We start from the raw sequence: 15,512 nt of genomic DNA, 5'->3' as shown, positions 1-15,512 counted from the left end.
AGCCTTGCAGGATGAGGAGGAGTTCTCTACCTGGACAGGGGAAAGAAGGAGCATGGGAGTCCATGAGGGATGATAAAACCGGGGAGGTTTGCAGTCACCAGCTGCTGGTCTGACCCCACCCGCAGCCCACAGCTGGGCCATGTTCCCCATTCTGATGAGTAAGGCCATCAGCTGACTGGGCAAGAGGGCCAAGGACAGATCCCAGGGCTCCCATCAGAGAGGTCAGTGGAGCTTTGCTAAGAGAGGCTGCCCCATGGCTTGAGGGGCAGAGCCAACACACGGGCGGCCTATTCCTCCTGCCTCCCTCCTGCTCACGGCGAGCTGGGGAGCCCGGGGCCATTGCCCCCTGCACACTGGCTCCCCAACCAGACTTGCATTGGCTGCGCCGCCCGGGACCTTCTCCAATAAGTCAGGACGTGGGTGTTTGGGTGTTTTCTGCCAAGCTAGAGTTCCTCAGGAAGGGGGAGAAGGGAGTGTTAGGTTTCTCTGGCCAAACATGATTTCCTGATTCTAAGAAAAATCAGTTTAAAATTCTTACAAGAAAGAAAAGAAAACAACGCACACCCAGGAAGACACAAGCACACACAGACATACACACACTACACACAGGTGAAGACACACACCACGCGGTCCTGCACGAACCCACACACGCACTTGGATTTCTTTGGTGTGAAGCTTACAAAACATTGTGCCATGTTCAGCATCAGTGAATCACAAACACATGGATTCAGTTTCCCCTGAATGATGCCTGGTTTAAGAAATTGAATGAGGGGAGAGGAGGGTTTGGCAGAGAACAAGTGGAGAATTGGAGTCCCTCACTGGCTCCAGATGCTGGTCTGACCCACCCCTTCTTCCCGGTGCCGCTTGTCTGGGGATGTGTGAAAACAAGACGCAGTTGACTTCCCGAGCTCAGAAGCAAACCCCAGCCCATTTGGGGCCTTGACGGGCCACCAAAAAAGAAAAATAAAGCACCTGACGGGAATGGCTTTGTCACTTGGCTGATAGCATCGTGTCTCTTTTATGGCTGAGGCCAGGCATGTGGTAAATAACAGAGCTCATAACTCCAGAGTCGTGGGACACAGTGATGCCCCAAAAGGACATCCAGCAGCATCCTAAGTGTCGAGTGAAAGGAGAGGGGTTTTGCAAACTCTGCTCCTTCCGAGTGGAAGATGAAAACAAGATTATAGAGACGGGGGTGCCGCGTGGACAATTCTTATGACATCACATTGAATGAAAAAGAAAGAAGAAAAACACACACACAGACTTATTTTTGTGGAAGTAACAGTAAGGTCTCCTCCGAGAACTCAAAGGAAGAGGAAGTTGCCAGTACCCTTTGGGATAAACTATAAATTAAAAGCAAAAGTGATCAGAGTAGTGACAGGTGCAGTTATAACAGAGAAAATAGGTAAGGAAGGCCCCAAGGTTCCAAAGACTTGACTTTTCTAGTGGAAGAGGATTAGCGTGGGCTTAGTCAGCACTGGGGCACGGAGAAGAGAGCTAAGAGCGGCAGAGCACTCAGGACACACCCAAGCACCGCCCATGGGAGGTGGACCACAGATCAAGGACATGACCATTCTGCAGCAGGTCCAACCATCCAACTATGCCTGCGCCAGTGTACCGGGAGGCAGGATTTTCTAAATTTTGTCTGACGCTTCCGTGTGCATAGGTAGAGACAGCTAGTTTCCTTGCAACCATTTTCATTGTTAGAAAACATTTTCAGGGGTGCCTGGGTGGCTCAGTCAGTTAAGTGTCTGCCTTCAGCTCAGGTCATCATTGCGGGGTTCTGGGGTCGAGCCCCCTATCGGGCTCCCTGCTCTTCCTCGCCCTCTGCTGCTCCCCCTGCTTGTGCCCTCACTCTCTTTCTCAAATAAATAAATAAAATCTTAAAAAAAAAACCAGAAAACATTTTCAAATGGCAAGTACAAGGTAAGAAAGCACATTTAGTCCAGGGGAAAGGAGAGACTTCTGTGGTTTGATGGACACACCTTAAGACTTTGGGACCTTAAGATCTGCATGCAGAGTTATGAAAAGTGCCTCAGTTTGCATGAGAGGCTCAGGGGCCTTCTGAGAGAAAAGAGATGAAGATCCCACTCCCTGGTCCCTGCAATTTGAAGTAAGGGTCAGGATATACTAGGGTACCTATGACCAAGATCTGCTGGCACTAAAAGCTCCCAGGCCTAACCCAACAGGAGGGAAACGGGATTAGAGCTCAATTCCAAGGAACCAAGCTCAGGGCATGACTGAGTCTGCTTCGAGAACAATGACAGTACTCCTGGCATCTAGGAGCCAGAGCAGGGGGTCCTGTGCTGACTTGAACCAGACCATGCAGGGCCTGTGGGATCCCCAACTAGTGAGCCTGCAGGGGAAAATGTCCCAGCCAGAGACTGTGTGCACCTGTGCAATTGTGTTTACCTCTGTGAATGAATAAACTGTCATTTTGTCTGTTTCATTGCCCCTTGTCAGCATCCGAGGACTGGCCTCACCAGCTCAGGGGCCCAGATGAGGGTGAACTTCTGAGTCAGTCAGCCAAGGACTACACTCTGAGCCTGGTGATTCACTACTAAGAAGGATAAGAGCAAAGATAACAGTGGCAGAATTCGGATTGTGGGATGACAGGAGGATCATTTTTCTCAATTCTCGAAAATGTTTATAATTATAGAATTTTTTAAAGTTCAAAAACGTCTTTAAAAGGCAACTCCAAAGCATCCTCCAAGGGTCAGTTCAAAATGTTGGTCACAAAACTCCCCTCAATTCTGCCCCAGCTGCCCCTCCATTGCTCTTTACTCATTTAATACGCATTTATTAGATACCTACGACAGAGCAGGCCCTGTGATGTCTTGTAAGAGACAGAGAAATTCGTTTTCTTCAGAATTCTTTTTATGATAAGAGCGTTGTCCCTGTTTAGAAGAAATTCCTCGATGAGCCACGTGGACCAGACATGAGCAGCACCTCCCCGCCCCACTCCAGGAACAGGGCAGGAGTAGAGGCGGCTTTTGAAAGTCAAGGAGGACAGGGGTTCTGGCTGGTCTTAGAATAGGGGGAGAGAGAAGGAAGGTGGGGAGAGAGAAGGAAAGAGGTGGATATACCCTATGTTGACCCCCACCCCCCGTGACCCACACCCTTGTATCATCTCTCTCCTTAAGGGTAGATGAGATCTGTGACTTGCTTCGAACTAAGACGACATGGCAAAGGTGGTGGGACATCACCCCCATGATTATGTTATGTGAGACTGTCTCAGAAGAGTGGAGAGTGAGGGATTCTCCTCTTGGCCTTGATGAAGCCAAAAGCCATGTTGGGAATCACCTTTGAAGAGAGCCAGAAGGCGGGGAACCGCTGGTTAGCCTCTAGGACCTGAGGATGGCCTACAGCTGACGGCTATCAAGAAGCTGGGTCCTCAGACAAATAGCCACAAGGAAATGACTTCTGCCAGCGACCCAGATGAGCTTGGAAATAGATGCTTCCCTGGCTCTGCCTTCAGATGAGAACACAGCTCTGTGAACGCTTCGACTGCAGCCTCATGAGACCCTGAGCAGAGGATCCAGCTGAGCTATGCCTGGGCTCCTGACCCCTGGAAAGTGGTAGATAATTAATGGCTAAGTTTGTGGTAATTGTTCCCAAGTAATAGATAACTAATATACACAGAGAGAGAACCAAGAGATGGCCGAAGGGCTTACAATTCTCAATATGGTCCTTCCCTGTGATCTTGCCCCCAACTGTCAGTGAAATTACTAAATTTGTGCACCGTTCGAAGCAAGGGATCTGTGTGTGAACGGGAGACTGGCAAAGGCTGTCCCCTGACTAGCTGGAGGAATGTGAAGGCAGAGGAAAGCAAGAGGCACTAGGAATTCCTGGAGGATGAGGCGACCATGACAACCATCTCACCTGGAATGACTCTGGGCGTGGGCGACACGTGAGTGTCACGTGGACACACATGGTGCCTCGTCTGTGTGCCTGCTGAGGCTGCCATGAACACAGGTGTGCAGGTGTATCCGTGTTCCCAAGTGCACCCAAGCCCAGAGAGGCTTCCCAGAGGAAGTGATGAGGACAGGTGCTGAATAAAAGCATGAAGAAGGAAGAGGTCACTCAAGAGGGTTGCCTGCTGAGAGCTCAAACCGAGGTGGAGGGTTTCATGAAACATTTCCTCTGGGCCTCGGAGAAGGCTGGTGAAGCTTTCATGAGTCAGAAAAAACAGATGACATTCATCCTGTAGCAGGGGCTCTGCTGGGTGCTCCAAGGACATTATCTTATTTCAATCTCAGAAGGGAGGTGGGTGTTCTCTCCATTATACAGAGCAGGTTACTAAGGCTCAGATGCCAAGAGACTTGGTCAGGTTGAGATCTCAAGTGAGTGACTCCAAAGCCCCAGCTGCTCCCTGGCAGTCTTCTGCAGGTTCTCAGCCACGCCGGCCAGTACTGAGGGCCCATCACCCTCACTGTGAAGTACGAAGCCACAACTGGCCAATGGCAGCTTGCACTCGGCTGGGCCGTGGCGTGCCGGTCTGAGAAGGGGGCTCAGGCCAGGTGCTGGCTTGGAGTGGATTCAGCAGTAGGAGTGGCTAGTCCAGACAGGAATGCTGATTTATTTCTATGTCACTACTATGCAAAAAAAAAAAGGGGGGTCTGTACCCTGTCATGTGGTATGCCAGTGGTGACTGTGAATTCATTTCACGGACAGTACTCAGTACTTCGGGAGTATGAGCAGCATCCACGGGGGAGACAGGTCATCGTCGATAGTTATCAATAAATGAAGAGCTGGGAGAACTTCAGACAGAACTTTGAGCTAGGTCTTGAACGCAGTGCGGGAATTTTAATTAGGAAGAGGAGAGGGCATTTGTGGAAGAAGGAACGACCTGAGCAAAGGCATGAAGGAAGAAAAGCACGTGGCATGCTTGGGGACTAAGGAGGAAACCGGCCTGGTTGCAGGAACTTGGCGAAGGGACAGGGTGGCCGTGCTGCTGGGAAAGAGGTGGGAACATCTGGCATCATGGGTGCTAGGCTTCGGGACCCGGAATTTCGGGTTATTGGAACCGGAAGCAAATGTGCCTTAATCCTTATCCTTTCACTGCCCTGGAGCGATTATTTATTTATTTGAGAGAGAGATGGGGGGAGAGCACAGAGGGAGAGGGAGAAACAGACTCCCTGCTGAGCAGAGAGCTGGATGCGGGGAGCTCTATCCCAGGCCCCTGCCCTGGAGCAGTTACCGGGCAGAACAAGCCATCTCCTGGGGGTATAGCGCGGAGCCCCTGGGGCCCGCAGAGCAGCAGCCCTCTGCCAAGCTCTTTAGCTCTCCGGCCAGAAGGCTTGATCCCCAGACAGGAGGGTTTTTTGTGTTGTTCTGTTTAACCACTCGAACACACGTGGAATTTTAAAGCAAACCCCTACTTGTTCCCCTTTGGCAGTTCCGGTTTAGTCCACCCGGCGTGAAGCCTGACATCTGAATGGTCAGAGCAGCTCTGCTGATTTTGCTCTGTCCTGAGCAATGACCCCCCCCCCCCCCGCCACTCCCCCACACCAGAGTGGCTGCCCCCTGAGGACTCGGATCACCAGCCCTGAACTGGCCAGGAGCAAGAGCTCAGGGGGCTGTGGGTGCCTGATGGATGGATGGATTGCAGACCAGCTGAAAGCCAGAGGAAGACATGTTCAGGGATGGAGGGGCTGGGGCTTAGAAATGTGTCATTTTTCCCCCCAAGAAGGTTTAATTCTCCCTGAGTAGGAAACTGTGAAAGCACTTCTGTTTTTCGGTGACACAACCGCTCTGCACCAGCCCAAACTGTATAATAAACAAAGGAAATGTGTGAACACACACTGGCTTTTCTCAAGTTAATACCACATTCCGTTCCCAGCGCAGAGAATGCACTTTTGTCTAGTGGAGAAAGACTGGGCCTCTGACAGCCAGGATTTGGAGAGCTGGACAGGCCCTTAGTCACTAGGTAAGCTGGGTAAACCAAGGCCCACAGTGAGGGGACCTTAGGTAAGATCATGTGATAATCTGTGGAGGAAGCAGGTCGCTGACCCAGGCCTCTGATTCTGATTCCAGGGCTTTTTTTTTTTTTCTTTTTTTTTTTTTAAGTACTTTCCACACCCGGTGTGGAGCCTACCATGGGGCTTGAACCCACAACCCCGAGATGAAGACCTGAGCTAAGTCAAGAGTCGGTCACTCAACCAATTAGCCACCCAGGCGCCCCTGACTTCAGGACTTTTTGACAAGTTAAATGACTCACCAAGGTCACAGAGCCAGGCAATGGCAGGGCCAGGGCAGGAACCCAGGTCTGTGTGAGTCCACGCCCATGCCAGGACCTCTGCCTCTGAGGTGTTTGGGTTCCAAGTAAGACTTGACGCCTGGGCAGTAAGGAATGTCAGGGTCAAGGTCAGTAAAGCCGCCTAGCAGAAGTCCCACGCTTTATATTATAATAAAACTGGGAAAAGGGGAGGAAAAAAGAGAATTCTGTGCTTCCTCCACCAACACACTTGTTCAGCTGTCCTGTAAACTTGTGTTTTCTCATCTGTCTCCTGCCCAGGCTGTGAGCTCCTCGGCGTCTGACCCTCAGGCGTCTCTATCCGCAGGGCCCACATCAGGGCCAAGTGCCTGGAGCCCACGGGGCATGATTGTTGAATTCCTTCGAGAATTCACCTGACAGGTGTTAAGGAGTACGAGTACCCACTCTGTGCCGGGCGCTTGGCTAGGTGGAGAGTGCGACCTCTGCAGAATACTATCTCTGCCTCTACAGCATTTGCAGTCCTTTCGGGAATTAAAGAAACACAGGGTGAGCGGGGCTTGGTGAGACCCAGCGAAGGTGCTGCTGGGGGGGATGGGTGGGGCCCGCCTTTCTGAGGCAGGGACATGGAGATGGCGATCTAAAGGAAGAGATGTAGGGTGCGGGGAAGCGAGTTGCAGGCAGAAGGAACAGCCTTGTGGAGACCCTGAGATGGGGGAGGGGTTAATCTGGTCTACAAGGCCCATGGGACTGGAGTGAGTGAGGCCTGGATGAAGTGGGGTGCTGGCAGGGGTGGATCGGGGAGGGCCTTGGAGATCAGGGGTAGGGTGGAAGGGTTTGTTGGAAACGCCGTGGCAGCCGTGGATGGGTTTTAGGTTAATGGATAGCACAGCCCCGGTGGCTTTTTAGGAGGTGGTTCTGACCGCGGGGTGCGTAACAGGTGGGAGGGGAACAGGAACAGAAGCAGACTCCGTGGAGTCTGGACCTGTGCGGTGGGGAGGAAGCTGGGTTGGATTTGGGGGGAAGAACCAGCCGCAGTCACTGATGGACAGGCTGGTGGTGGGAGTGGGAAGGGAATAATTAGCAGGGAGGCTTGAAGAACTGGGTGGATGGAGCTGCCGTTTATGGACCAGCAGAAAGCAGAAGGAAATAGTTTGTGGGGTAAAATCACGGGCTGGCTGCACAGATTTGAGACATGTGTTAAGCATCCAGAGGCGATGTCGAATAGGTAATTTGAGTGTGGGGGTCAGACGAGAGGCCTGGGAGTGCTTGGGAGTGTCGGACTTGCAGGGGGAACGTCAAAGCCTGGAGGATGGACGAGAGGCGCTCTGAGAAGCAGAGGAAGAGAGCCTGGGATGGAGGGGAGGAGAACAGGCAACAGCTGGGAGGAGGAATTCCAGAGGGAAAGGGGGATCAGCTGCTCTGTCGAGTGCATCAGCTGCGTGAGAGAGAGGTCAGGCAGAGCAGGAACTGAGTGTCCTTTGGATTTAGCAACATGGAAGCTACTGGTGACCTTCACTGACTTGGTGAATGGCTCAGAAGATGCATAAAGAGGAGACGACAGCTAGAGTGGATTGAGGAGTCAGGGAAAACTGTGGATTGAGGAGTTAAGGAAAGCTTTTAGAGGGAGGGAGGCAGCGTTTCCACAAGATCCTTGGGAGGCTGAGTCCTGAGAGACCTAAATGCTGCCTGTAGGAGACTGACCTGAACTTGACAAAGCTCCTCCCCCACCCTAATGAGGGAGCAGAGGGTACAGCTGGAGGGAAAGGTGAGGAGGAGCTGGCTCACTGCTCAGTAGTGGGGAATCCGATGCCCTTGCCCCAGGAGACAGAACCCCCTACCCCCAACCAACACAGACAGGGGACTCAGAGGCATGTATTCATGTCCCTCCATGCACAGAAGTCCTGGGAGGTGAGGATTCCAAACCCACAGCCTCAGAGCAAAGAAGGGCTCTCAGACACCACCTGGAGCTGCCAGCTCGTTACACAGAGAGGGCCAGGGTCTGGCTCCAGGTCACCCAGCATGTCAGTGATAGGGGACAGGTGATCTCCACTGATTTCCAGCGGCCCTCCCTCAGTGAGTCAAGCGTGACTTCTTTCGCCGGCACACAAGGTCTTTCCTGCTTGAGCAAGAACCCAGCCCCTCCCCAATATCTAGCACACAGAAGTATGCGTAGCCAGGGGCAGTCCTCGCAACCACCCTTTAGAGTAGTTAAGGTTCTCATTTTGCAGACGAGGAAACTGAAGCTCAGAGGAGCCTGGGCACCTGTCCTAGTTTGCCCAGCTGAGCCCGGATATCATCTCACGAGTGTCTACAAAGTTGTCTTTCCCCCACGCTCTGCTGCATTCACCAGAAACAGCCTCTCTGGGAAGCCATCCCCGACCTCCCTGGCCCTGAGTCACCTGGGAGTCGGGTCACGTCCCCCAACACCAAATCACTTAAGTCATGAAAAAGTCCATTGAATGGGCCTGAAATCAGCGGTGCCCCTGATGCCCCAGGCCCCAGCAGCCCGGGCCACCACCTAATGACCACAGGGACCCCACGGCACGCTATTCCCAGGGCCCATGGCCCCGGGCCAGCCACCCACAGCAGGAGTGTGCCCTCCCTGTCGGCACAGGACCCTCTCCCCTCCCAGCCCCAACCGCCCAAACCCCTGCCCCTTCCTCACCTGGAGACCACCAGTGGTAGGATCAGCATCTTCAGCATCCGCATCAAGAGCTCCCCAGGAAACTGGAAGTAACTAATTTCCTGAAAATACAGCAAGAGCAGGGGTTATAGAAGGCTGCTTACAGTCTCCGAGCACTGTTTCACCCGTGCACTCCTGGGGAGCACGAGGACACGGGGGAAGCGACGGCTGGGGAGCCAAACAGACTTGGATTCTAATCTTGACCTCCTGTAACTAGCTGTGTGGCCTTTTTTTTTTTTTTAATTTTAGCTGTGTGGCCTTAAGCAAGTTATTCGGCCTCTCTGAGTTTTTCTCAGAGTTACGTAAGGGTTGCAGCCACTTGATTGGAGGCTTCAGTGTGAGGGGCACAGGAAGCACCTGGCAGACAGGATGGGAGTAAAGGCTCTGTAATGGCGGTAAGTGGCAGCTCTCCCCGGTGTCTGCTCCGTCCGCCTGCCTGTTCGCGGTGTACGTGCATCTCCTGCAGCAGATGGTCAGTGGAAAGAGGGCAGGGCTGGAGACTGTTCACACATTTACTCAGCCCAGGCTGGCCAGGCCTCATGCTGGGCACCCCAGAATGAATGCAGCCCCGCTCCTGCACCCGAGACTGCTCAGCCCAGCGTGTGAGGAGATGGACTCAGAGACAGAGCACGGCCTTCTTGAGTCTGTGCCTCCTCCTGCAAGGGGTACACCCCTGGGCGCAGTTCCCCCCAACACCACACCAGGTCCCTGCCAGCCCCCTGCTGTGCGCACATGTAAAATGATGAAGGAGAGCACATCGGCTGGAGTGGGTGGGAGCCACTCAATAAAGAGTCCCTGCCCGCAAAGTTCTTGGCTTCCAACTTCCCCACAGGGCACAGGCCGCTAGGTTCATCCTACCCATGGGGCCTTGGATTGGGGGGCCAAGTCTGTGTCCCCCTCCCCCATCAGCTGTCTCCAGAGTCACAGGACCAGAACCTGACAGTGAAGTAGAAGGGCCCCTAAGCCCAGTTGACTTTGAATTTCAGGTGAACAACAACTGAAATACAAATTTAACTGAGTGTGTGGTTTTTAAATTTTTAAATTTAATTTAACTCAGTTTTGCTATTTCTGGCAAACCTAGCTTGAGGCTACTTTTCCGAGGGTAATGTGGGTGAGGCTGGTACAGGGACTTTCAAGGACCATCCAAGTTAAATTTTTGTACTTGCAACCCTCTTTCTCTCCCTCCCTTCTCCCTCCCTCCCTTCCTTCCTTCCTTCCTTCTTTCCTTCCTTCCTTCCTTCCACCGAAGCTAAACACTTGGTTAATGGTCTGATGCTTTGGAAAGTTCCAACTCATACAATTTTGGTGCTGAGAAGGGGTTTTAAAGATCTTCTAGTCCAGCTGAGCCAAAAGACGGAGAGGACTTCGTGGTGACAGTGCAGGCCCAGAAATCAGGCCTCCTTTCCTGTTCTTCTATCATTTCCCGTGCTCCAGAAATCTTTATGAAATAAGGGTGAATGGGAGAGAAACTTTTGAGTCCTTACATGAGCAAAAATGCCTTTATCCTACCCTTACCTCGGATAGTAGTCTAGCCGTATATAAGATTCTTAGTTTGAAAGAATTTTCCCTCCAAATTTCAAAGGCATTTCCCTTTGTCTTCTGGATTCCAGTGTTGTGTGTGTTTGGAGCCATTCTTCCTATCCCTTAGTGGAGACTTGTTTCATTCCCTCAGAACCACTGAAGGATTTTCTGTTAATTTCCAGTTTTCTGTAGTTTTCATGGTGATGTACCACAGCATGAGATTTTCTTCTTTCTTTTAAAAAAAAATTCATAGTGCTGTGCATACATTTCACTTCTGAGAACTTTCTTACAGGCTCTGAAATTTTCTCTCCATTTTTTCTGTTAGCTCTCTCAAAAACTCATACATACTAGAGAGTTGGATGTTGGACATCTCCGATTTTCTTCTATTTTCATCTTGTTTTGTTCTACTTTCTGGGAGATTTCTACAACTTTATCCTAGCTACTGACATGTTTATCTTGCCTCATCGATTTTTAATTTCTAAAAATTCTTTCTTGTTCCTGGATTGTTTCTTCTTTTTGCATCCTGTTCTGTTTTACGGTCACTGTATCTTCTCTTACATCTCTGAAGAACTTAAGACAAGATTTTAAAATTTTTCTTCTATTTCCTGCATTGTCTCTGCTTCATTAGAGACCCTCTTTTCTATTTAGTCCCTGTCTTTCTGTTAGAAGCTTTGACTTTAGCTTTCTCCTCGTATGTAAGTGTGAGGCGCTGAACTTGTGTGTGCGTGAGTGGAAATTGTCAGGTGATGGCTCCTTGAGGACAGGTGATGGATGACAGTCTGATTTGTTTACTCTGGATAGGGTGGGATGGAGGAGATCTTTTTTCTGAGGCTCAGTGAGAAGTCTCTTCTCACCTCCACTAGGGGCTGAGGGTGTGCCTAAGCCCAGCTGATGGCAGGCTTACAGGGATCCCACACTGCAGTGCAGATACCCAGTCATTTGCGGGACACATGTGCTTCATCACCTCCCCTCCCCCAACCCACACAGGTGGACTGATTTCCCTGCCAGGCTTCTCTGTGAGATACAAGCAGGTAGAGATGGGTGGATGAGGAGTGCCCTGATTACATGGACTGGAGCAGACTGAAGGGCTTAACTGCCCCAGTTACAAAATTCCAACCAATGCCCCTGATTTCACCTCCTGGCTTCACCTGGTCTCCTGCAGCTCTTTGCACTTTCAAGTGCAGAAACTTTCTGGGGTTTTCCAAGCCAAACCGACATAGCATCTACTTCTCACTAAGTGAGATCATTCAACTCTATCCACTTGCCATCTTGCCTAATTTATGGTACTCCTTCAACTTCTTTTCTCAGTTGTCTCCTTTTATGTTCTCTTGGGAGCTTCTACCTTTTAAAAAATCCCATAAGTGTAATTTTAGTGGAATTCCAGGAAAGAAAGGAAAATGGATGCAACTGTAAATTTACCATGGTTTAACTGAAATTCTCAAAATGATCTCTGTTTTTATTCATTTATTTATTTTTGGAGAGGCAGAGAGAGCACACATGCACGAACACGAGAGTGGGAAGGACAGGGGGAGAGGGAGAGAGAGAATCCCAAGCAGGCTCACATGGGGCTTGATCTTACAACCCCGAGATCATGACCTGAGCTGAAATAAAGAGTTAGACACTTAACTGACTGAGCCTCCCAGGGGCCCCTCAAAATAATCTACATTTTTTCATGAGCTACTAGTTCCAAAAAATCTGTGCTCTTGTAAGTTCTTTTCACAAGTAGGACATGCTTCCATTTTGAAAATTGTTTATGACTTTCGCCTGTTGCATAAGCTTGCAAAATAAGAAGGGTTTAGTTTCTGAGTCACAGGCAGAGATCATAGAAACAACTCCTGGATTTCCAAGTAGGATGCTGAGAAAGCCAATTCCTGCCAAGTAACTTCTCTTAAGACTCCACAGCCTTTCTTCGGTTTATCTGGCAGGTTAATCCAGACCGGAACACATTTGCATTTCCAAGCAGATGGGGCAGACAGCTTTGGCAAAGGAGGCCCCAGATGAGCTTGGCTTTTAGTAAAAAGCATTCCGATTTGTTTTCACAAAATACTCTTTCTGCAGGAAATGTATTTTTTGTTGCTCAGGGAAATTAAAGAAAGTAGATTGCAGATTGTTTGCGTTGTTGCCGGTTTAGCTCAGCAAAGAGGCGAGGGCTTTCTCTGCGACAAGCCTGAGCTAGACTCACATTTTGGCTCATGAAAGCCCATGTGATGTTCAGCAAGTCAAAATCTGCTAGGAGCTCTAGACACCTGCACAAAAGGCTCCGGAGCGGGACAGCCGGCAGCTGGTTACAGGGGAAGGCTGAGTGTGATGTGAGCGAGGGAGAAGAGGATTATGTCAGATGGGGGCAGGAATGGGAGAATTTTTGTAAGGTATGGAATATGAGATGGCTCTCGACACAGGTAGGCCTTGGACAGGCAGATAAGGAAGGGAGGAGTCAAGTACCAGCTACTCAGCACTGCTGTAGGCCAGGCACCGCTGAGTCCTTGTTTATGCTCATGACAGTTCCAGTAGACATATGGTGCCCCCACCCCAGACAAGGAAAACAAGGCCCAGAAAGGAGATAGGATTTTGCCAAAGGCCACACAGCCGCTTATGAGTAGAGACCAAGTTCAAGGCTCTGCAGCCTCCAGAGTCTAAGTCTCTCTCTTAATAGCTGAGAGTGGCTTAACAGTGTTAGCCTTGAAATAGGGGCTCAGTTTTCAGGGAGGGGGTGTTCCCTTTTTCACGGAGGATGAAGTCTGACGCTTGAGCCCCAGGGAGGTCATATTAGGCATTGGTGAGCTGCAGGAAGAGGAGTCTTCTGAAATAGAGGATCTTCCAGAAGCCCATTGACAAAGACACTCTCAAAGAAACGTGAGACTGGACACTTGGGGCCCTCATTTTGGCCAGGCCTCATCCTTAGGTCTTGTCTTTGGCCTGCCTGGCTCAGAGCAAAAATCCTGCTATGTTCATTTAGTGAGAATGCCCCCTCTCTACCTTCAGCAAGAATCCCTCTACCCTCCCCGTCTCCTCTTAGCAATGTTCTCTCCGTTGGCCCCTCACTATGTCCCCTGTCTCTAAGCCCCAGCTGTCTTTGTTGTATTCAGACTTGAGCCTGATCTCTCTCCCCTAGTCCATGGTCTTGACACCTATCCAGTAATCCTGAATGAAGTCTCCCTTAATGTTTTAACAAGGGTCAGAATCGTGTTTTCTCCAGTGCCATGTGAGTGTCCCTCCCTGTCCTGTGGGAGATGGGTCCTGAGAGGGAAAGGGGCCCTTGCTCAGACAAGGCATCACCACCCCTGTGGTTACACAGGCCAGAACCCCAGGGGCCTGTGTTGCTTCTCGGCCCCATAGCCAATCCACCCCCACATCCTGAGGGTTCCTTTCCTGGAAACAGGTCCCACATGGGCCCCGTTCATCCTGCTGTCAGGTCTCATCCCTGTAAATACCTCCTCGCCTGACTCCTGCCTGGCCCACCACTCCCTCATCCTGCACTCAGCACCAGAGTGATCTCTCCAAACTGAGATCTGACCATTTCACTCCCCTGCCCAAAGCCTTGCGCAGTGGGGCCAGGCCCCTGAGGCCCCCTGGATTCTAGCCCTTGTCTCGTGGGGTACATCCCCCTGCTGCCATTAACGGTCTGCTCCACACATGCCCAGGTCTTTTATGGCCCTGTGTCTTGCTCCAGCTTTTCATTCTGCTCGGAATACACTTCCTGGTCTCTCTCCATCTGAGCTACTGTGGGAGGTGTTCCGGGACCCCGTTCTCCCTGCTCCCATGCCTCTTCACCCTGTGCTTATTCTAATGAGATGCCCTGGCCTCTCGCTCACCCGGTGATGCTGTCTGTAACTACTTCCCCTGCCATTTTACCAGCTCTCACTCTAACCCCAACGTGTTTCATCACACCCATGCTACAGATAAGAAGACTGAGACTCAGAAAGGCAAAGTGACTCCTCCACTCTCATGTCACCAGGGAGCCACGGAGTGGGACTGTGATTCCCAGATCCCTCAGGCCCACATACCCCTCCTCGGCAGGGACCCTGAGAAGCTCTGGGTGGCTGACCTGTGGTGAGAGGCGACGGGTCCTCAGGAAGAAGCCAAGAAGGCAGCCCACGGTGACAGACAGCACAGACAGGATGAGTAGTCCATTTCTCTTGCACACGTCCTTCCCTCGTGCCAGGATGGCACCTGGCACCATGGTGAACCCAGCCTGCTGGCCCGGGGCACGGTACCATTCCATGCACATGAAGCCAGCCGGGGTCACAGGGTCCCAGCCAGGGGCTCTGGCTGCTCGGCAGGCCAGGGGAGCAGTTGCTAAGCACCGGTCACCAGCCCCATGGCCATGGCCTGCGTGGCTGCCCCAGAGGGAAGCCACAATCCTATTACCAGCTGCATCATTAGGAGCCAGAAACAGATTAGGGCCTGGGAAATTAGAGCAAGCCACGTGGTCTGGGGTTTTGGACCTCAAAGCCAAGTGTACCTCTTAAACATTAGGGGAGGAGCCCAGAGATTTGCTTGGTTGATTTGATTTTTACCCGTACTTTATTCCAGAAAGAGCTGAAGGCAAAGCAATAAGCTACTAGCAGTTAGTAACATTAATTAAGCATTACTGTGTGCCAGGCGCTATTCTAGAAGCACATTACTTGCACTAGCACATTTAATCCTAATAACCAGTTCCAAGAAGTAATTACTAGGAGTATCATTTTACAGATGAGGAAACTGAGACAAAGGGCATGCGCTGTGTGCCAGGCCCATTCACTTGCTTGACCTGTGTGAGTTGTAGGGGTCATCTCGACAACCCTAAGATTCCAACAATCGCTTTCCTGAAAGGGAGATCAAAACCCCAGGAATTAGAGTCTTTTGGTCGTGGTCACGGAGCTCACAGTAGCAGAGTGGAATTCAGGCCTGTGATGGTTTGATTGGCACCCCAGGGACAGATAGATGGCTTCAGAGGGCTTAGCAGTATCATGGGGCCTGTAGGCTCTGAGTCCAGTGCACCTGGGTTCAGTCTCGGGGCCTGCCATTCACTGTGACGTGTATCCCTCACTGTTGCTTCAAGCCTAAAGCTGGAACTCTGCAGGCTCTCAGGGCCTGTTATTTTAAAGAATA

The 15,512-nt window shown here is 51.1% G+C and overlaps 1 protein-coding gene across 1 annotated transcript in view; it reads right to left on the bottom strand.

The window, feature by feature from the left end:
- SLC1A7 (solute carrier family 1 member 7) overlaps positions 1 to 14,643 on the bottom strand; it is a 45,847-nt gene extending 31,204 nt beyond the window's left edge. The window contains exons 1-2 of the mRNA XM_045999651.1: positions 14,467 to 14,643; positions 8,883 to 8,962 (exon numbers count right to left, since the gene is read on the bottom strand). Of these exons, the coding sequence (XP_045855607.1) occupies positions 8,883 to 8,962; positions 14,467 to 14,643 (257 nt within the window). The remainder of the gene's footprint in view (positions 1 to 8,882; positions 8,963 to 14,466) is intronic.
- Positions 14,644 to 15,512: the final 869 nt, after the last annotated feature.

This window comes from Meles meles, chromosome 1 (genome assembly GCF_922984935.1).
Source record: "Meles meles chromosome 1, mMelMel3.1 paternal haplotype, whole genome shotgun sequence".
Lineage (NCBI taxonomy): Eukaryota > Metazoa > Chordata > Mammalia > Carnivora > Mustelidae > Meles > Meles meles.
This window is presented reverse-complemented; position numbering and strand designations above follow the sequence as displayed.